Below are 21,366 nucleotides of genomic sequence, written 5' to 3' on the forward strand. Positions count from 1 at the left end.
ATGGGAGTTGTGTGCTGAAAGTAGAGAAAGGACCAAACGTGACGGCCTCTCAGTATCTGTATTGCAAACCATAATGCCCGAGAGTAAAGAGAGGATACAGGGGATATTGTCTGCCACAGAGGCAAGGTGGGAAGTGGTGGAAAATGTGCACTGGTGAAGGGATGAGTGTTTGCTCACTGTATGACTGAAACTCAAACATGAAAGCTTTGTAACTGTATCTCATGGTAATTCGATCACGATCACAACGATCAATAAAAAAATAAATAAAAATCAGTATTTCCAAAAAATTTAAAAATAAATAAAAAGCCAGCAAGGATAGAGGCTTCCTATGAGCAGTCCTTAGGAAAGAAAGTTCCAGGTAGGTGGGTCACCTGAATGGAAAAAACTGGGCGGGGGGAGGGGGGTTGTTCCTGGTTCTGCCTGGAGCCAGACCATGCACACAGCCCCTTAGGACCTAGGCTGAAAGAACTCCCACATGGGGAGTCCACGAGCAGTTGCAGAACTCTGGGCTGCGCTAGGAAGACCAAGACTCCTGAGAGTCAATATTTACCTCCCGGGGCAAAGGGGGCCAGAGGGACAAATGAGTGCCAGACACTCTGAATGGCATCTGTGTTCCTCCTCATTCAGACCTCGGATCCCACCCCCTGAGCTCGACCGACATCTCCTAACAGGTCAGCGACACAGCGGGGACCCTGGACGGAAAGTCCAATCGCTCCTTCACAAGAAGATGCGGAACCGGCCTGATCTTGTCTGGCTCTGAACACCCTCATGCAGACGAGACAGAGGAATTTCTTGGTTCAGGTCACTGCTACCGTTTCTCACAAGCCTCAGCCTGAGTTCACAGACAGCCCACGCCTGAGTCACCGCAGAGACCGGGATGACGGACGGAGTCTCTGGCATCTCTGGGAGAACATGGCCTATCACGCCGGCCCTGGCAAGACGCCCATGACTTGGAAAACGCTAACTGTATTTATGGTATGTGGTCGGGGATGTGGTTTGGGGCTTGAGAACGTGCTTTGCATGAGTGAGGTGCTGGGTTCTATGCCCAGCACCAACACATACATGCTCTATATGTACTTGAACACATACAACTACATATACATACACACATTCACACAATTCTATAAAGATAAATGTGTGTGCGTGTGTGTGTGTGTGTGTGTGTGTGTGTGTGAGTATGTAAAACACACACTCTTGGGAAACATTAACCAAATACTTCCTATTTCCATGGAGGTGAATTTCCATGAAGGATTTTTTTTTTCCTTTCCTTTTTGGGTCACACTCAGCAATGCTCAGGGGTTACTCCTGGCTCTGCACTCAGGAACTACTCCTGGTGGTGCTTGGGGGACCATATGGGATGCTGGGAATTGAACCTGGGTCAGCTGCGTGCAAGGCAAACGCCCTACCCGCTGTGCTATCACTCCAGCCCCTCCATGAAGGATTTTTGGGGGTGGTGTTGGTACCAGAAGAGGGAGCAGGGGATTGGGACCACACCCAGTGGTACTCAGGACTCACTTCTGACTCTGTGCTCAGAGGATGGAGATGCTCAGGGAATATCATATGTGATACCAAGATCCGAACAGGGCCAGCCTCAGGAACGAGGATTTTTAATCCCCATAAATCCCCGTGCAGACGGATGGGCAGTTTTCCTGCACCGAGAAGCTTACGCCCACCAGGATATGAGTCAAAGGGCAAAACTTGAGCATCTGAGTTTTAGAGTTTTCCCCGCCACTGTCAGAGGAGACGTTGTATGATGAATAAACACGACTGTCTGGTTGTTCTCAACCTCTGGCGCCAAGGCAGAGTGTGGTCCCACTGGGAACCAGGGCTTGGGGCTATTTTCCCTCCTCCAGCTGGGAGAATGAGCAAGGAAAACCTCTTCCAAGGGAAAGCTGTCACAGGGCTCGAAAGTGACAGGAAACTGGCAAGTGAACAGGATGGGGTAGAGAGATCATTTGCAAAGAGCACAGCATCACCATGGGAGGCAAGTGTACCGTCAGGGAGAAAGACCTCTCAGGCAAGAGATGCAGGACAGGGGGTAAGGGGCTGCTTACGCTGTCGACCCTGCTAAGCACCCAGGCATCACTTATGGTCTATGGCCCCCTGAGGAGCACCTGCATCAAGAGGCAGGAACTGCCCCTGAGCACTGCTGGGTCTAGCCAAGACCACTCTGTACCACATCCTCTCTCCCAGGTAAAGCAAAACCGCGCCCGAACAGGGGACTTCCTCACCAGCAATTTCAAAAGCCATCAAAATCCTGAAGTAGGGGCTAGAGCGATAGCAGAACAGGTAGGGCATGCTATTGATTGATCTGAGTTCGATTCCCAACATTCCACAAATTCCCCTAAGCACCGCAAGGGATAATTCCTGAGTGCAGAGCCAGGAATAACTCCTGTGCATCACTGGGTGTGACCCAAAAATCAAGCAAACAAACAAACAAACCAATCAAACAAAATCCTGAAATACTTTAAACCATTTGGGGACATCTCTTAAAATTAACATAATTGGGGGCTGGAGTGACAGCAAAGAGGGTAGGGCATTTGCCTTGCACGTGGCCAACCCAGGTTCGATTCCCAGCATCTCATATGGTCCCCCGAGCACCGCCAGGGGTGACTCCTGAGTGCAGAGCCAGCAGTAACCCCTATGCCTGTTGTCACACACACACATACATGTACACACACACAAAGTAACATCACTGATCTTAAAAATAATCTTTTTTAATCACCGTAGGAACTTCAGTTAGACATGGAGGTTCCTGTTTTCTCCGCATTTACTCACCCATCCACATCTTTTTCTGGTTTCAAGGCATTGAGGACTTTGCTGGTGAATGCGTCCTCAGACACCTGAAGGGCGAGGCCGTGCACCCGCGGGTCTTCATTGATCTTCAAGATTTCATCTATGATCTAAGGGAGAAGGGAAAAAAAGCCATCTTAAATAAAATATATATTTCACGTATCAAAAATATAAAACCAAATAAGCTTTACGCATGAAACAAATTTATGAAAATTTCTCTTGCATGCTCTTCACACCGGGAGACTCAGTGGTCAGCAGAGGGAAGGCAACTATTTTTCTTTTCATCATTTTTATTAAAAGTGCAAAAACAAAAATTCTGGGCTGAACATTTTTTTTTTTTTTTGGTGATTTCTCCATCTTTTCACTCTCTTCTCTACCAGAACAAAATAAAACCAAAACAAAGCCCAAAAATAAAAAAAAAAAGTTTTAGATAGGCAAGAGAGAAGTAAATCTTGGCAACTATCTTTGCACCCAAAAAGGAGTTAATTTTTTTATTTTATTTTTATAAAGTTGTTGATGATTTACTACATTCACTATTCCAACACCAATCCCACCACCATTATTTCCATTTTTTCCAATCACCACTGAAGCCTGCCCAATAGCAGACGCTAAATAATTCATTTTGTACTGCTTGTTATGAATAACTCGCTAAAAATGATCAAAAAATGTTTTCTTAGAAGAAAGTATGTAAAGATTGCTGCATCTCACCCTGGAACCATTAAGCCCTTGTATGAGAGATTACTACCATGTTGTACAGGTTGGTTAAGTCTTGTGTGTTAATTATTTTCCTAATCAAGATGGGTTGTCTTCTCCTTTACATCCCGTCCAATGTGGTGTGCAGTTCCTGGTATATCATTGGTGTAGAGTATGAGATGTCTACAATTTTAAATGAAGTGATACAGCTGTAGTTAAAATTTATTTTCTTTTGGGGTCACACCCAGCGATGCACAGATGCACAGGGGTCCTGACCCTGCTCTCAGGAATTACTCCTGGTGGTACTGGGGACCATATGGGATGCTAGGAATCAAACCAGGTCAGCCACAAGCAAGGCGAACGCCCTACCCGCTGTGCTATCGCTCTGCCTTTGGAGTTAAATGTTTCACTGGATGGTGACTCTGGGGTCTGGTAACATCTCAGCAGCTTGTTGATCTCTTTTGAGATTTATTTATGTTTCTCTGGATCATGGCCTGTTAATGAGCTTATATGGCACCAGAGGCAGTTCATGGGTGTGACTGCCAGGCTCCCTGAAGGACAGGGGGATGGGGGAAGTCACCCATCCCCAAAAGTAGCCAACTTTCTGGAAGACGAAGGAGCACAAATCTTGAGTGCTCTGACACAGCCTGGCAAGGCTGTGTTTCAAACATTGTGTTTGCCAAAAGTTCACTCCAAGAGACATCCTTGCTATCACTCAGGTCTCCCCCTGCCTGGATTGGAATGCCACATAGAGAACATTTTCAAAGGCTTCCGACAGATCAACTCTCAGCCTAGAGATCGCCTCGTTCTAGAACACTCTCATAACCTACTCTTTAGAAGGAAAGTTTAAGGATAGTTTGGGAAGTTTGTGTAACAGCTAAGGCATGCCTGGAAGCAAGCAACACTTCTCCCACTCTCTCTGTTGATGTCCGTAACATGCTGACTGATTCACTGGGTTACAAATATTATTTGTTCTGGGGTCACTGTGCCTGCCGTGCATGCAGCCGACTCAGTCAGCTGCCCAACACCACAAATATTTATGGGGTCTTCCCTGGAGGCACCCCAAGCACTGTCCAGCACCGCACAGTCTAAGCAGTATTGCATCCTTAAGCCCTCAGCCCCAGGGCCTTCTGAGTAGTGCTTTGGAGCTCTTTCCCCTTTCAAAATAGATTTGAAAACAACACGACTAATATTGTTGGTTCATATATAAGTGAGATACTAGCTTCATAGGTACGAATGGAAAAGCGGGGGCTGGAGTGATAGCACGGTGGGGGGGGGGGGGGAGTTGGAGTGATAGCACAGCGGGTAGGGTGTTTGCCTTGCATGTGGCCGAGTCAAGTTCAATTCCCAGCATCCCATATGGTCCCCCGAGCATCTTCAGGAGTGATTCTTGAGTTCGTGAGCCAGAGTAACTCCTGTGCAATGCCGGGTGTGACCCACGAAACAAACAAACAAACAACAACAACAACAAAATAAAATGGAAAAGCGAACAGAAAACCAACACTTCCCCCAGAAAAATAGCAAGAAAACTATAAAAGTGGTCACTGTCACTGTCACTGTCCTCCCGTTGTTCATCGATTTGCTCAAGCAGGCCCAGTAACACTGTGATTTGTTACTGTGTTTGGCATTTTGAATACGTCACGGGTAGCTTGCCAGGCTTTGCTGTGCGGGCGAGATACTCTCAGTAGCTTGCCAGGCTCTCCGAAAGGGGCAGAGGAATTGAACTCGGGTTGGCTGTGTTGGCCGCATGGCTGTGATAGCACCCTCTGTGCTATCACTCCAGCCCATAAAAGTGGTAAGAAAAGCAAAGTCAAGAACTATTCATACCAGCAGCAAAACCACCCAAGGAAATGCAAATTCTGTGACAGACAGGGATTATTCTGCAGATAGCCCTGCCCTGCACTGACATAATAACCAGGACAGTGGGTACTGTCCAGCCAATATCCTGGTTTCTTAGTCATACACTTCTGGCATTTTTTTATAGGGGCCACACTGATGATGCTCAGGGGACCACATGGTGACTGGGAGCATGGGACAGGCACATGCTCTGCCACACTGAGCCTAGCCCCAGCCCGGAGGCACCAAACTCCAACTGTGAGTTGGACCAGCACTGAGGTTCAAGACAACGGGAAGGACGCAGAAGGATATCTTTCAGGAAAAGTCCCGAAGGGGAGTGAGCACGGGCTGGACTTAGATCTCGGCCATCCTTTCTCTCCCTCGCTAGGGTCGAGAGCCCAGGGAACTTCACCCGGGCGTCGTGACAGAGAAAGCGAGACTGGCATAGTCATGCATCGGGCAAAGATCCCGCTTCCCTGCAAGACTCAGCAAGTCACTGAGACTTCCCGGCCTCGGGGCCCTGCCAGACACCTCCTCTCTGTCCCATAACCCAGGGTCAACCGCCTGTCCCTGCTGGTGAGTGGGACAGAAGGAGGATGCAGGCTCGGGATGAGTCCCTCCCTGGGTTCCCCCCACCATACCCACACACCATCCCCCCATGGCCGTGGTTGTGGCTGGAGCCAGGCCTAGGAGCCAGGCCTCCAAAAATAAGCTGACCATGGGACAGTTCCCGAGCACCCTTCTTGGGTCCCCCACCAATGACAATAACTAGGACATGGCAGAAGCCACAACGACAACATCTTACGAATAAATTAACAGCCCTACCTACCCATAAGGGCTGAAAGCATAGCACAGCAGGTAGGGCATTTGCCTTGCATGCAGCCAACCTGGGTTCAATTCCTCCGCCCCTCTTGGAGAGCCTGGCAAGCTACCACGAGTAACCCGCCCTGTAGGACAGTGAGAGAGGACAGTGCTACAGACAGTGCTACAATGCTACCTACTCATAAAATTCATAAACACAAACACTGTCCTCCCATTGTTCATCAATTTGCTCGGGCAGGCCCAGTAACGTCTCCATTTTGAGACTTGTTGCTGTGTTTGGCATATCGAAAACATCACGGGGAGCTTGCCAGGCTTTGCTGTATGGGCGAGATACTCTCGGTATCTTGTCGGGCTCTCAGAGAGGGATGGAGGAATCGAACTCGGGTCGGCCATGTTGGCTGCATGCAAGGCAAACGCCCTACTGCTGTGCTATCACCAGCCCATAAAATTCACATTTACAGAAATTAAAAATAAAATATGCAGGGAGGAAGGAAGAAGCAGACAAATAAACCCTTGGGGGAAAATAAAAAGGCAGGATCAAGAGTCCTTAACACAGGGCTGGGGAGAGCCCAAGGGTCTGCGTATGAAGGCCTAGGGTTCGACCCTGGCACTGCATGGTCCCCTGGGCACCATGGGGGAGCTGCATACCCCCCGCCCCCAAACCAATGGCAAAGCCACAGGAAATGCAGGTCTGGGGCCCAGGATAGGGCAGGGATGGCCTCTGCCCTGTAGGAACAGAGCCAAGAGTTCAGGACTGCAGACACCATGTACGGTGTGTGGTCTCCGGCACACTGCAACCAGTACATTCACACAGCATAACCAACACACAGCACAGCCGACACACAGCACAACCAACACATACCACAGCCGACACACAGCAAAACCAATAATGCAACAGCTGACACACAGCACAACGAACACACACCACAGCCAACACACACCACAGCCAACACACACCACAACCGACACACAGCACAACCAACATACACCACAGCGAACACACACCACAACCAACATACACCACAGCCGACACACACCACAGCCAACACACACCACAGCCAACACATACCACAGCCGACACACAGCACAAACAACACACAGCACAGCGAACACACACCACAGCCAACTGTATTCACATACCACAGCCAACACACACAACAGTCAAGTGTATTCACACAGCACATCAACACAAAGCATAGCTAACACACACCAAAGCCAAAACATACCACAGCCAGTGTATTCACACTCCAACGCTGACATACACCACAGCCAAATACACACCAAAGCAAACATACAGCACAGCCAACACATACCACAGCCAACTGCATTCACACTCCACAGCCGAACACACACCAAACATAAGCCACAACCAACACACAGCATAGCCAAGTGAATACACACACCACAGCCAATGCACATCATAGCCAACACATACCACAGCCAACTGTATTCACACAGCAATGCCAACATACACCACAAACAACACACACCACAGCCAACACTGCACAGCTGACACACAACACAGCTGACACACCACAACCAACATACACCAGTCAAGTGTATTCACACACCACAACCAGCACACACCACACCAATAATACCACGATAAAGTGTATTCATACATCACAGCCAACACAAAATACAATCCAGTATTTTCACACACAACCAAGCATATTCACACACAAGCAACACATACCGCAAACAAGTATAGTCACACACCACAGCCAACATACACCACAACCAAATGTATTCATACTTCAACCCACACAATAAAACCATACGAAACCAACACACCACAACCAAGTGTACTCACACACTGCAACCAAGTGCTTCCGCACACAGCAACCAACACACATCACAACCAAGCGTATTCATACACCACCACTACAGGGAGAACCCTGGTTCCTTTTTAAAAAGGAAGGGTAGGGGCTGGAATGATAGCACAGTGGGTAGGGTCTTGCATGCCGACCCTGGTTCGATTCCCAGCATCCCATATGGTCTCCTGAGCACCGCCAGGAGAATTCCTGAGTGCAGAGCCAGGAGTAACCCCTGAGCATCGCCAGGTGTGACCCAAAAAGAAAAAAAAAAAAGGAAGGGTAAACTGAAATATGTGTGAACATTTTTAAGAAGTGCTTGTTTGGAGAATAGTTGAGATAAGTACCAGGAGATCGGCTCCACAGCTTAGAAGCCGGCAGCACATGCTGGGAGAAAATGCAGCTCAGATAGAGAAGGGAACATCCAGTAAAGGGTGTTTGGAGGACTCGCTCAGGATGCGAGAAGCGTGCTGAAAGTAGACTATAGGCTGAACACGACGGCCACTCAATACCTCTATTGCAAACCACACCACCCTAAAGGAAAGAGAGAACAAAAGGGAATGCCCTGCCATAGAGGTGTGGTGGGGTTAGGGGGAAGGGGGGGAGGGGGGGAGTGCTACTGGAATCATTGGTGGTGAAGGATGGGTACTCGATCACTGTTTAACTGAAACCCAAGCACGAAAGTTTGTAAGTCTACATCTGTACCTCACGGTGTTTCACAAATGAATAAACAAAATAAGTGCTTGTTCGGGGGAACCGAGAGATTGTGCAGGGGTTAAGGTGCTTCTTTGACCCTGGTTCGATCCCGAGCACCAAAAGAAGTGACCCCCGAACACAGTGCCAGCAGTAGACTGAGCCTGAAGATAGCAGAAACCCTTGGCTATGGCACGTGTGGCCCCACACACCTCCCCAGGGTCCTCCGACTTCCCAGGCTCCTCCTGTCTCCTCCACCCTCTGAAGCGAGCGTGGCTCCGAGTTCTCAGAGGCCGGTCCCCCCGGCTCCCCGTGGACCCTGACTCTCCTGTTTTCTCATGGGCATGACAGAGGCTGGAAGTGGATGCGACATGAAGGCTCAAATTCTTTTTTTTTCTTCTTTTTAAATTTAAGATGAATTTTTTTTAAATTTATTTTTTGGGGGTCACACCTGGCAATGCACAGGGATTACTCCTGGCTCTGCACTCAGGAATCACCCCTGGTGGTGCTCAGGGGACCATATGGGATGCTGGGAATCGAACCCAGGTCGGTCATGTGCAAGGCAAACGCCCTACCTGCTGTGCTATCGCTCCAGCCCCGAAGGCTCAAACCCTTTACCATGTACTCCGGGAAGCCCCCGAAAGATGACAGAACTGAGGGACAGGTAGCTGGGTCTCCGTCACTTTCAGGGTCCCCCCTCCACCGGCACTGTCTGACCCTCTAGTGCCACAGAAAACCACAGATGGGCTGCCCCGGCTTCTGTCACTGGCAGCTCCCGCCAGGCAGAGTCTAACAGAATCCCCAGGGCCCCAGGGAGGCTGCAAATGACCAGCAGAAGATGCAGACCTGAGCCTCCGCCCCCCTCCAGCCCAGGACATCCTCCTTATGGGGTGCCTCATCTCCCTGGCTGGAAGCACCCCCATGAACAGGATGAAAGCCTGATTACCCCCTGCTAGCAGAAACAATGAAATCATAACCATGCCATCAGACCCCACGCCAGGCTCTTTTACTGGGGGGCGCCCCTGCAGGGGGGCAGGCGAAACCCCTCCTTGCCCCATGGGACCCAGTTCCGGCAGCCAAAAACTTCCACTATATATATATATTATATATATAACACAAGGCTCAATCTTTAATAACATGTAAGTGATCTCTTATAGAAGGGTTTAATGGCCCCTGGGTGAAACACAATAATCCTCACACTCTTTCCTCTGAGGATACTTTTTTGTAACATTCTCAGCAGATTTTCATAACAAACAATATAAAATATATCATTTCGGTTCTACTTTGGGGCAGGGATTGGGTTTCAGGATAGAAACATTCAAAATATGATGGTGGGAAGGTGCAATGGTGATAGAATTGGTGTATGAATATTAAATCACTGTATCACTGTCATCCCGTTATTCATTGATTTGCTCGAGCAAGCGCCAGTAACGTCTGCATTTGTCCTAGCCCTGAGATTTTAGCAGCTTCTCCTTGCTCGTCCTACACTGGAGGCTCTTTCAGGGTCAGGGGAATAAGACACACCATTGTCACTGTTTTTGGCATATGGAATACGCCATGGGAGCTTGCTGGACTCTGCGGTGATGAATATTAAATGTAATCAAATATCGTGAGCTACTTTATAAAAAAATAAAATAAAAATAAACTTTAAAAAAAAGAAACAACAAAATCACACACACACACACACACACACACACACACACACCAGAAACAAGGAGTGCTGTTGTGGGTGGTGGTGTTTTCTCGCTGTTTCAAATAATTACCTGAGCATTCAGCAAAAAGGACTCTGAAGATCATCTTGTCCTGTTGTTTTTTTTGTTTTGTTGTCTTTTTGGGGTCAAACCCCGCGATGCTCAGGGGTTACTCCTGGCTCAGCGCTCAGGAATTACTCCTGGCGGTGCTCAGAAACCATATGGGATGCCGGGGATTGAATCCGGACCTGCTGCATGCACGGCAAACGCCCTACCTGCTGTGCTATCGCTCCAGCCCCCATATCCCGTTCTTTCATTGCACAGAGACATTCAGAGAACACAGGGCCCAGGTCACACCTGTCAGCTAAGCGCCAAGCCAGAACTGGGCCTCCAGTGTGGACAGTGGGGGATTCCGCAGCACCTGTACTGGAGAAACACAGTCGAGAGGCCAAGCCACTGGACAGCAGGGAGGGTGCTTGCCTTGCACAAGGCCAACGTGGATTTGATCCCCAGCATCCCATTGGGCGCCCTGCAAACTGCCAGAATTAATTCATGAGCACAGGGCCAGGAGTAATCCCTGAGCACCGATGGATATGGCCGCAAAACAAAACAAAAGGAAAATCCATGCGGCCAAAGGGCCAGGGCAATAGCAGAGGGGGGAGGGTGCCTGACTTGCGCACTGCCAACTCAAGTTTTGAACCTCCATATTCCATACGGTCCTCTGAGCATCACCAGGGGTGACTCCTGAGTGCAGAGTCAGGAGTAACCCCCAAGCACCGCTGGCTGTGGCCCCAGCCCATTGCTATGCATGAGTCTCCTGCAAGATCGTGGTAAGGCCAGGAGGGGAAAATGATCCTCTCTCTCTCTCAGCAAACTCAGGGCCGGAGGAGATAGAACCTGCGCTCATAACCTGTGCTCCACACAGCCAAGGGGCTCAAACAGCTCCGTCAGCTCTGACGAGGGAAGAAAGGAGGGAGGGTACCCGGTGCCACTGACCTCGTCTTTGCTGCTATCCGGGGGAAGGCAGATGTGAGTGATGTCCAGACCCGCCTGAAATGAGAGCCACAGGTTACTCCAGTCCCCTAATGGGAACGCAGCGCCAAAAATATATAACAATTACTTAGGAAAGAAAAAAAAAAAATAGCGTCCTCACCTCCTCGGCCAATTTCTGGTTGATTTCCTGCAATAAGTTCTCATCGCCGGCCTTAGGGGAAGGGAGGAAAAGAGAGAGGGTGAAGACATTAAAAATAATAATAATTCACAACTCGATGACACAAAACCCAACTGCAAGTCATCCAGCATACAGGCTCAGACCCACAGAGGCAGCTCAGTGGCCCAGTGGAGCCACCGTCGTCCCTCCCCGCACCTGTCACTCTGGCCGTGCCAATGAGGGCAGCAAGCACTGCCAATCTCGGCTGGGAACATGGGGGTGGCAGCCAAGAGATGTGCGTGGAATTTTAAGTCCTTGTGTCCTGCCCTGGCTTTCAGCCCTTCACGCTCACGCAAGCTTCAGAGGACGAAGTAGCAAACGACTCAATCCCAGCCCCACTGAGCTACCTGCCCTGCAAATAAACCCAGGCCCACTGTCCTTTTCAGCCACAGTTCTTGGTTGTTTTTGCACCACACATGGTGGTGTTCAGGGGTTACTCCTGGCAGGGCTCAGGGGACCCTAAGGCATTCCAGGATCGAACCAGGGGCAACTACGTGCAAGGCCAGCGCCTTGCCTGCTGTGCTATCGATCTGACACTCGCTCACGTTTGATAAGCACATGGGAAGCACAACATATCTGTGTCATGCAGGTTCCGTGTCTCCTGACCACAAAGCTCTCCACACCCAAGGCCAGGAAAGACTTACTAGGGGATGGAACAATAGATAGTACAGCGGGCAGGGCACTCGCCTTCCTTACATGCAGCCGACCCAGGTTCGATCCCCGGCATCCCATAAGGTCCCCAGAGTAACATCCCACCAGCAGTAATTCCCTAGTGCAGAGTCAGGAGTAACCCCTGAGCATCGCTGGGTATGGCTTAAAAACAAAAAACAGGGACTGGAGAGATAGCACAGCTGGTAGGCCGACCCGGGTTCGATTCCAAGCATCCCATATGGTCCCCTGAGCACTGCCAGGAGTAACTCCTGAGTGCAGAGCCAGGAGGAACCCCTGTGCATCACTGGGTGTGACTCAAAAAAAAAAAAAAAAAACAGAACAACAAAAACCTGCACACTCAAAAGTTCTCCAAGGGGTAGGAGAGATAGTACAGCAGGTAGAGCATTTGCCTTACACACAACCAGCCCCGGTTCAATCCCAGGCATCCCAAATGGTCCCCATATGAGCACTGCCAGGAGTAATTCCTGAGTGCAGGGCCAGGAGTAACCCCGAAGCATCACTGGGTGTGACCCAAAAAACAAACAAACAAAAAAAACAACCAAACAAACAAACAAACAAAAAAAGAAAATCCCCAAGCTTTGAACCTTGAAGACACCAACTCAGCAGCCCCCAGGGCCCTGGCCAGTGGCCACTCTGCCCTCTGGCACGGTCCACTGGAACTTCTCGGGGAAGCCATGTAGCTAGACTTTGGTCACGCTCCCTCCTACCCTGAGAGCGTCCTCCTGTGGGGTCCGAGTCACTTCTCCGCTCACCTGGATAATAGCAAGAACTGGCTTGAAGGCAGGGTTCTTCTCCTGCAGTAAACTCAGGACTTCTTTGGAGTTTTGGATGACCTCCCTGTGCAAAGAGAAAAAACACCGTTGGCACCTAGTCAAGGCTTTGATGAGTGAAAGGTTGATGCCACACATCTGGGATGTGAGTGTCTCGCGAGAAGGAAGACCAAGGAGGCGAGATAAGCAGTCCAGCTGTGTCCAGGGACAAGCTGGGATCCTTACCCGGGAGCCCTGGGTACAGTGTGACCCTCTCGTTTAAAAGCGAAGCATCACTAAGAAACTGCTTTTTCAAATTGTTTGAACTCTGGATAGAAGAAATGAGTGTACTGGAAAGGCAAAATTGCGACCTGTGTAGTTAATAAGATTTTAAGATGGACTTGTGAAAATGAACGATTTTCAGTCTTATTTCTGTATTATTTCTATACCTGAAATGCACCTAACATCGAATGTAGATGTGTATATAGAATATAAACACATATGCTTATCTTCATGTATGATCAATCCCCCTGTTAAGTTTTCAGTTCTCTAATGCCAGAATTGTGTCTGGCTACATGTCTAGAACTTAGTACAATACCAGACATATAACTTGTTCAAAGAGTCTTTAAGCTGACCTAATCCACTACTTATTTTAAACTATTCCTAACTCTTCAGGCAGGAGGAGGGGGATTGAAACATACTGTTTTCGCTTTGGAATAATGGGTTGGGTTCGGAATGCTGCTTACTTGATCCAAATGATACACAATTGCTTCTTTAAAAATAAAAATTAGGAAAAAAAAAGAGTGAAGCATCAAGGGACAGGGCCTGAGGTAAGAAAACCCTGAGTTTCTTTCTTGGTTTTTGGGACATACCTGCAATGCTGGGCTGGAGCGATAGCACAGAGGGTAGGGCATTTGCCTTGCACACGGCCGACCCAGGTTTGATTCCTCCGCCCCATTGGAGAGCCCGGCAAGCTACCGAGAGTATCCCGCCCACACTGCAGAGCCTGGCAAGCTCCCCGTGACATATTACATATGTCAAAAACAGTAACAACAAGTCTCACAAAGGAGACGTTACTGGTGCCCACTCAAGCATATGAATGAACAACGGGACAACGATGCTACAGTGCTACCCTGCAATGCTCTGAGGTGGCCAGGGATCGAATCTGGGTCAGGCTTGTGCAAGGCAAACACCCTACTTGCTGTACTATCACTCCAGTCCCTGAGTTTCTCTTTAAAATAACCCCTTCCTTTCTGGCAATGCTCAAAGTGCTGCAGAGTATACCCCCATACAGGAGACCCTCATTTCTGAGACTGGCCGGCTTCCTCTGGCCAGAAACATGATGGGTTCCAGCAGCCCTGAAATGGAGTGCATGCATTTGATCCCTGCACTAATAATGTATCTGTCCTGGCCTTTGATAAGAATGAATCCTTAGGTGCCAGAGACATTGCTGAAAGAGTCCAGTACATGCTTGGTAAGGTGGAGGCCTGGGTTCAACCTCTGGTACCACATGGTCCTCTGAGCACTGCCAGGAGTGACCCCCAAGCCAAGAGAAGAGACAGAGCACCACCAAGTGTGGCCTCAAAGAAACAAGGAAGCGAGCGCACCCTGGGGTCGGAGACAAGGGACCGGATTTAGGGCCCCTGCATTCCACCAACCCCAGTCTGAAGTCCTGGCATTCCCAGGGCTCACTCCTGAGCCTAGAGCCAGAAATAGCCTCTGAGTGTGGTCCCAGAAAACAAACAAAAAAATTGTTAGCTCAAAAAAAAAGAAAAAACCTGTTAGCTTAAAAGTGAAAGACCATTGTTCCCACCAAAAAGAAGCTGTGGTCTAGGTAAATCCCAGGACTTATCGGGGAGAAACCAGTGGCAAAGCCCAGAAAGGAAACACACGGGTGCCTCCAAAGAAGTCCTAGAGCCACTCACTTCTTGGGAACCAGAAGTCTTCACTTCTGGTCAGTCCCAGTGGGGGAACCCTGGACAGTGGGATACGAGACGACAGATGGACTGGGAATAAGATGTTTGCTTCACTGGAACTGACCCCAGTCCAACCCCCCAGCAACCACCTACACTCCCCTGAACACCATCAGGAGTAATCCCTAAGCAGAGCCAGGGGTGCCCCCACTAAAAAAAAAAAATAAGGTGGCAGAACGGGGCACCCCCAGAGTGGCACTGATTTAGACAAATATGCAGAGTCAGGGCCTCCTTCCACAGTCTTTTAATTTTTTTTAATGTTTGTTTTTTTTGCTTTTTGGGTCACACCTGGCGATGCACAGGGGTTACTCCTGGCTCATGCACTCAGGAATTACTCCTGGTGGTCCTTGGGGATAGTATGGAATTCTGGTAATTGAACCCAGATCGGCCGCGTGCAAGGCAAACGACCTACTCGCTGTGCTATCGCTCCAGCCCCTCTACAGTCTTTTAAGAAGTCAGACTTCACAGACCCTTGCGAACACCCTTCTCGTTGGCAGAAGAGCTAGGGTAGGTGGCCTAATTCTCTCCCACGACAGAGGAAGGATTCCTTCTGGGACATGCGAGAGGCATCTCAAAGGCCATCCTTAGGGCTGTGGAGGCAACTTAAAAGCTGAAGCACCAACTTTGCATGCTGGAAGCCCCAGCTGGTCCCCAAGAGCATTAAACTAGGAGTGACCCCTGAGCACCACTGGGTGTGGCCCCAACCCCCCGCCCCCCCCGCCCCCGCACCCAAAAGGAGGCATTTTTCCAATCTGTTTTCTGTCTCTCAAGCTCTTTACATTCTGTTTTCTGTTTCTCTCAGGCACTGGCGAGAACAAAAGTACTTTTCAACGTGCCAAGTGCAGTTCCAGCCAGAAGCATCAGCAATAAAAATCCCTGAGGACAGAAGCGGTCTGGGCCAGCCTCTCCCCGTAGCCCCGAGGAAGCTGGTGAATGACGTGGCAATGGTTTGTGGCCTCAAGACTCTCAAGCTGGGTGTGACTCAAGGGGCAGATACAGGCCTGGTATGTGGGAAGGCCTGGGTTGACTCCCACCCCCAGCTGGGTGTGACTTCTGACAATGCACCACAAGCATATGCTGAGGCATGACAAGCCTTGCTGTGGGCAAGAAACTGGGCTGGAGAAACAGATCAGAGCGGATGTAAGCGGGCCGGCAGGGCACAGGTGCTGTGTTGAGGCCGGAGCAATAGCACAGTGGCTTGGGAGCTGGAGAGACAGCACAGCGGGTAGGGCATTTGCCTTGCACGTGGCCGACCCAGGTTCGATTCCCAGCATCCCATATGGTCCCCTGAGCACCGCCAGGAGTGATTCCTGGGTGCAGAGCCAGGAGTAACCCCTGTGCATCGCCAGGTGTGACCCAAAAAGGAAAAAAAAACAATAACACAATGGGTTGAGGGTTTGCTTTGCACATAGCTGATCCAGGTTCAATCCCCGGTACCCTATCTGGTTCCCCGAGCACCACCAGGAGTGACTCCTGAGTGCAGAGCCAGGAGTAACCGGCTCCACACCAGACCCCCCCCCCCAAAAAAAAAGCAAAAGCAAAGGTCAGTGTGTTCTGTAACAAAACATGGCCAAACACTTTCATTCCCAGAAGAATAAACAACGGACCGCCGTGCAGCATGAATGTGATGTCGAGGCCGTGCCTTGCAAGTGAGCAGGGCCGCGCTCGGCCTGGTAACTGAGACTGGCGATGCCTTTCCCTTCCCCACGTCCTGCACACTCCGAGGCAACTCTTCTGGCTGCCTGAGCCCGAAAGCACCAGACGGCGGCTGCCAAGTGGTTCTTGGCAAAGCCGAAGCACACAAGGCCCATTTGAGGAGCTTGGTGTGAAGGCTTCTGGGCCCGGGCCCAGAAAGTCTGATTCAGTTTATCGTGGTGGAGCCCGGAAATGAGTGTGTGGTTACAACCGCGCCCAGGGAGCTCAGCACGGACCCAGGGGAAGCACCACAGCGCCAGCCTTTTCCTGACCAACGGGGGGCGGGGCAGGGGCGTGGGTCTCACCCCACACTCCACTTGCTCGCTTGAAGTGCTGACCGGGGAGCCTTTTGGCCGGTTCTTTTTCTGTTTTATTTTGGGGCCTACCTGGCGATGCTCAGGGGTTACTCCTGGCGGGTCTCAGAGGATCAGATGGGAAGCCGGGGATCGAACCCTGGTTGGTCACATGCAATGCAAGCGCCGTACCCTCTTTGCCATGGCTGAAGGAAGTCCCACAACCCTGAAAACTTGCCCTTCTCAGCTCAGATAGAGAAGGGAGCACCAAATAAAGGGTCTTTGGAGGATCCTCCCAGGATGGGAGATGCATGTTGAAAGTAGACTATGGACCGAACATGATTGCCACTCAATGCCTCTTTTGCAGACCACAACGCCCAAAAGGAGAGAGAGAACAAAAGGGAATGCCCTGCCACAGAGGCAGGGTGGGATGGGGGGATGGGGGGGGGGTGGGAGGGATACCGGGATCCGTGGTGGTGGGAAATGGGCACTGGTGGAGGGATGGGTATTTAATCATTGTATAACTGAAACCCAAGCACAAAAATTTGTAAGTCTACAACTGTTACTCATGGTGTTTCACTAATAAAAATTAATAATTAAAAAAAAAATCTTGCGGGGGCTGGAGAGATAGCACAGCGGGTAGGGCGTTTGCCTTGCACGCGGCCGATCCAGGTTCGATTCTCAGCATCCCATATGGTCCCCTGAGCACCGCCAGGAGTAACTCCTGAGTGCAGAGCCAGGAGTAACCCCTGTGCATCGCCAGGTGTGACCCAAAAAGCAAAAAGCAAAAAAAAAAAACTTGCCCTTCTTAATCTCCTAATGGTACAGCTTCTCTGTGTCCCCCCAAAGAGTCACCAACAACAAACACTCATTCTGCTGAGTTCCCCAGAAACAGCGGTGGTCTTGCTGAGAGCTGCCACCAACTGAATGGAAATAGAGCATCCCAACGACAGTGGGAAAGGTACATGCTCGCACCAGGTGACCCTGTCTCCATCCACCAGCTGAGGACCACCCAGGGTCACTCCTGAGCACAGAGCTAGGACTATCCTGATCTAATGGCCCAAACCACTCCCCCTCCCCCAAATCTCTCAGTATCCTCTCTACCCCCTCCCCCCAGGAAACCAACCTTTAAATAAACAAAGCATTGCCCAGTTGCTGAGTGAAAAGCCAGGAGTAACCCCTGAGCATCACCGGGTGCTCCCCACACACACCCCCAAAAAAAAGCAAAAGCAAAGGTCAGTGTGTTCTGTAACAAAACATGGCCAAACACTTTCATTCCCAGAAGAATAAACAACGGACCGCCGTGTAGCATGAATGTGATGTTGAGGCCGTGCCTTGCAAGTGAGCAGGGCCGCGCTCGGCCTGGTAACTGAGGGTGGCATAGAGGACTGTCCACCTTGGAAAGCAATGAACTAAAAAATATTTGGGGCAGAGAGAGAATACAGCCAGTTCTGGGCTTGCCTTGCACGCTGCTGACCAGGGTTCAATCCCCTAGATGGTCCCCTGAGCCCTGTCCAGAGAGATGCCTAAGACAGAGCCAGGAATAAGTCTTGAGTAAAGCCGGGTGTGGTCCAAAACCTAAAAATAACTAAAATTAAAGAAATCAAAGTTGCTCATTCAGTCTCCCGGGAACTTGTATCAAGTGGAGGTTTCATTCCCTGAGATCTTCCTGTTTTTTTTACAGTAACAAAGCAGAGGAGAACCAAGTCACCAGCTTCAGACTCCTAAAAAAGTAGCACCTGAGTTCCAAAAAGAAAAAAAAAAAAGAGGGAAGACATGTAATATTTTCAACCATTTCTTTCTTTTTTTTTTTTTTCTTTTTGGGTCACACTTGGTGATGCACAGGGGTTATTCCTGGCTCTGCACTCAGGAATTACCCCTGGCGGTGCTCAGGGAACCATATGGGATGCTGGAAATCGAACCCAGATCGGCCATGTGCAAGGCAAATGCCCTACCTGCTGTACTATTGCTCCAGTCCCCTATTTTCAACTGTTTCTGCCAAAGATAACCATGCATCTTCTGAGAGATAGCCGGGAAGGAAAGCACGATCATACGCCCCAGTTCTGGCTAGAAAGTTCATTCACTCTCACAGTCACAAGTGGATAATGGTGAGTTACCTAATCTTCGGCATTGCCTCTGAGAAATAAACAATCCCATGCATGGAAATATTTCAGAGAATTCTGAGTTCCTCTCCTTTCCTAGAGTTCTAAGTATTCTGCTCGCAGCCACCAGGGAGGAAGCGCATTTCCACGGCCAGTGAGACAACACAAAGGGCTGCAAGGAAGAGTCCTGGGTTGTGGGGCTGGACCGATAGCACAGCAGGTAAGGCATTTGCCTTGCATGCCAACCCGGGTTCGATTCCCAGCATCCCATATGGTCGCCAGGAGCAATTCCTAAGTGCAAAGCCAGAAGCAACCCCTAGCCGGGTGTGACTCAAAAAGAAAAAAAAAAAAAAAAGAATCCTGGGTTGTGGTCCCCAGTGTTGCACGGTCCCCTGAGCACTGTATCAGGAGCAGTCCCCGAGAACTGTCTCCCTCTCCCTAATAGAACCTCTAGGTGGGAGCCCCCTTCAGCACCCCCTCTCTTGTTTGCACTTGCATGTCATCCGGAGACTCGCTTCTGGCCACCAACCAGTGAGTTTTGGCAGATGGCTGTGAGTAACAGGAAGTCAGTACAGTAAAATATTCACCAGAGCCTTAGGATGCTGGTGATATGTTTTCCACGTTGCTCTGTAAGGGTTGTGATCAAAGCATTGCCTGGGCTCTCACGGTTAAGTAGGGATGTCCTTGCAAAGACTAAACCCCTGTTTCTCAACCAGCAGGAAGCGGTGACTGACTGGACAACACCTGCTTCTCTCAGCATGGAAAAGGAGCCTGGACACTACTGCTCATCTGTTAAGAAAGCCTTTTCTGGGGCTGGAGCGATAGCACAGCGGGTAGAGTATTTGCCTTGAACGCAGCCAACCCAGGTTCAATTTCCAGCACCCCATATAGTGCCCTGAGTACTGCCAGGAGTAATTCCTGAGTGTAAAGCCAGAAGGAACCCCTGTGCACTGCCGGGTGTGACCCAAAAAGGAAAAAAAAAAGCCTTTTGGGGGGCTGCAGAGTGAGTCCAATGGAGAAGACGCACCTGACTGACTTACCAGGGTTCAATCCCTGGCATCCCATATGGTCCCCCAAGCACCGCCAGGAGTAATTCCTGAGTGCAAAGCCAAGAGTAACCCCTGAGCATCGCCTGACATAGCCCCCAAACAAACCAAAGTTTTTTGTTTTTTTTTTAAGTTTTTCTTTACAAAATGTTTAGTCAAAGTAAGAGCCAGGGATGGCGCAAATGTTGCTTATGGGAGGCTTTAGCTTTGATCCCTGCCACCACAAAGGCGCTTCTTTTTTAGAAGTCTAGAGCCTGGTGACTTGGTTCTCCCTAGCTTTGTTACTATAAAAAAAAGGAAGAACCCCAGGGAATGAAAGTTCCACTTGTTACAAGTTGCCAAGAGACTGAATGAGCAACTTTGATTTCTTTATTTTTAGTTATTTTTAGGTTTTGGACCACACCCAGCTGTGCTTAAAGCTTTTCTGGCTCTGTCTCAAGGATCCCTCTGGGCAGGGCTCAGGGGACCATCTAGGGTGCTGGGGATTGAACCCTGGTCAGCTGCGTGCAAGCCAAGCCCAGAACGGACTGAATTCTCTCTCTGCCCCAAATGTTTTAGTTCACTGTCTTCCAAGATGGACAATAGGACAGGGGCTAGAAAGAAAACACAGTGGGTAGGGTGCTTGCTTTTACCTGGTCAGCCATGGTTAGATCGTGGGTATGTTTATGTTCCCCCAAGCACCACCAGGAGTTACTCCTGAAACGCAGAGGCAGGAGTGACCCCTGAGTTGTCACAGGTGGACTGCCCCCCTCAAAAGATCATGACAATATTAACTGAAATTTAGAAAGTCAGTCTCCTTCCAGAATGAACTTTTGTGTACAGAGTATAAAGGAACACCGTAGGGGCTGGAGTGATAGCAGAGCAGGTAGGGTGTTGGCCTTGCACGCGGCCGACCCAGGTTCGATTCCCAGCATCCCATACGGTCCCCTGAGCACTGCCAGGAGTGATTCTTGAGTTCAAAAGCAGGAGTAACCCTGCGCCTCGCTAGGTGTGACAAAAAAAAAAAAAAAACACCATAGGGGATTGACAAGGGCCCAAAGGGGCTGCAGAAACTGAGAACTTTTTTTTTCATCTTTATATTTTATATTTTATCTATTTAATCCCTGGCAAGCCCGTGAGAAGGCAGGGCTGGTGGCCGGGGGGACCATAACACAGGGACAACAAGCGGGGAGGCAGGCACACTGGAAGAGAGTGGGGTGCTGGGATGTTTTATGTTTGAAACCCTAGTAATAACAGTTTTCTAAACCACAGTGCCCAAAGTAAAATTGAAAGAAAAAGTCCCGA

The 21,366-nt window shown here is 49.7% G+C and overlaps 1 protein-coding gene across 1 annotated transcript in view; it reads right to left on the reverse strand.

Annotated features, from left to right (window-relative positions):
• MTHFD1L (methylenetetrahydrofolate dehydrogenase (NADP+ dependent) 1 like) overlaps positions 1 to 21,366 on the reverse strand; it is a 200,012-nt gene that overhangs the window by 171,597 nt on the left and 7,049 nt on the right. Inside the window, exons 2-5 of the mRNA XM_056126017.1 lie at positions 12,977 to 13,061; positions 11,496 to 11,546; positions 11,339 to 11,392; positions 2,779 to 2,903 (exon numbers count right to left, since the gene is read on the reverse strand). Coding sequence (XP_055981992.1) covers positions 2,779 to 2,903; positions 11,339 to 11,392; positions 11,496 to 11,546; positions 12,977 to 13,061 — 315 coding nt within the window. The remainder of the gene's footprint in view (positions 1 to 2,778; positions 2,904 to 11,338; positions 11,393 to 11,495; positions 11,547 to 12,976; positions 13,062 to 21,366) is intronic.

Source organism: Sorex fumeus, unplaced genomic scaffold (assembly GCF_029834395.1).
Source record: "Sorex fumeus unplaced genomic scaffold, SorFum_2.1 ptg000061l, whole genome shotgun sequence".
In the NCBI taxonomy this organism is placed as follows: Eukaryota; Metazoa; Chordata; class Mammalia; order Eulipotyphla; family Soricidae; genus Sorex; species Sorex fumeus.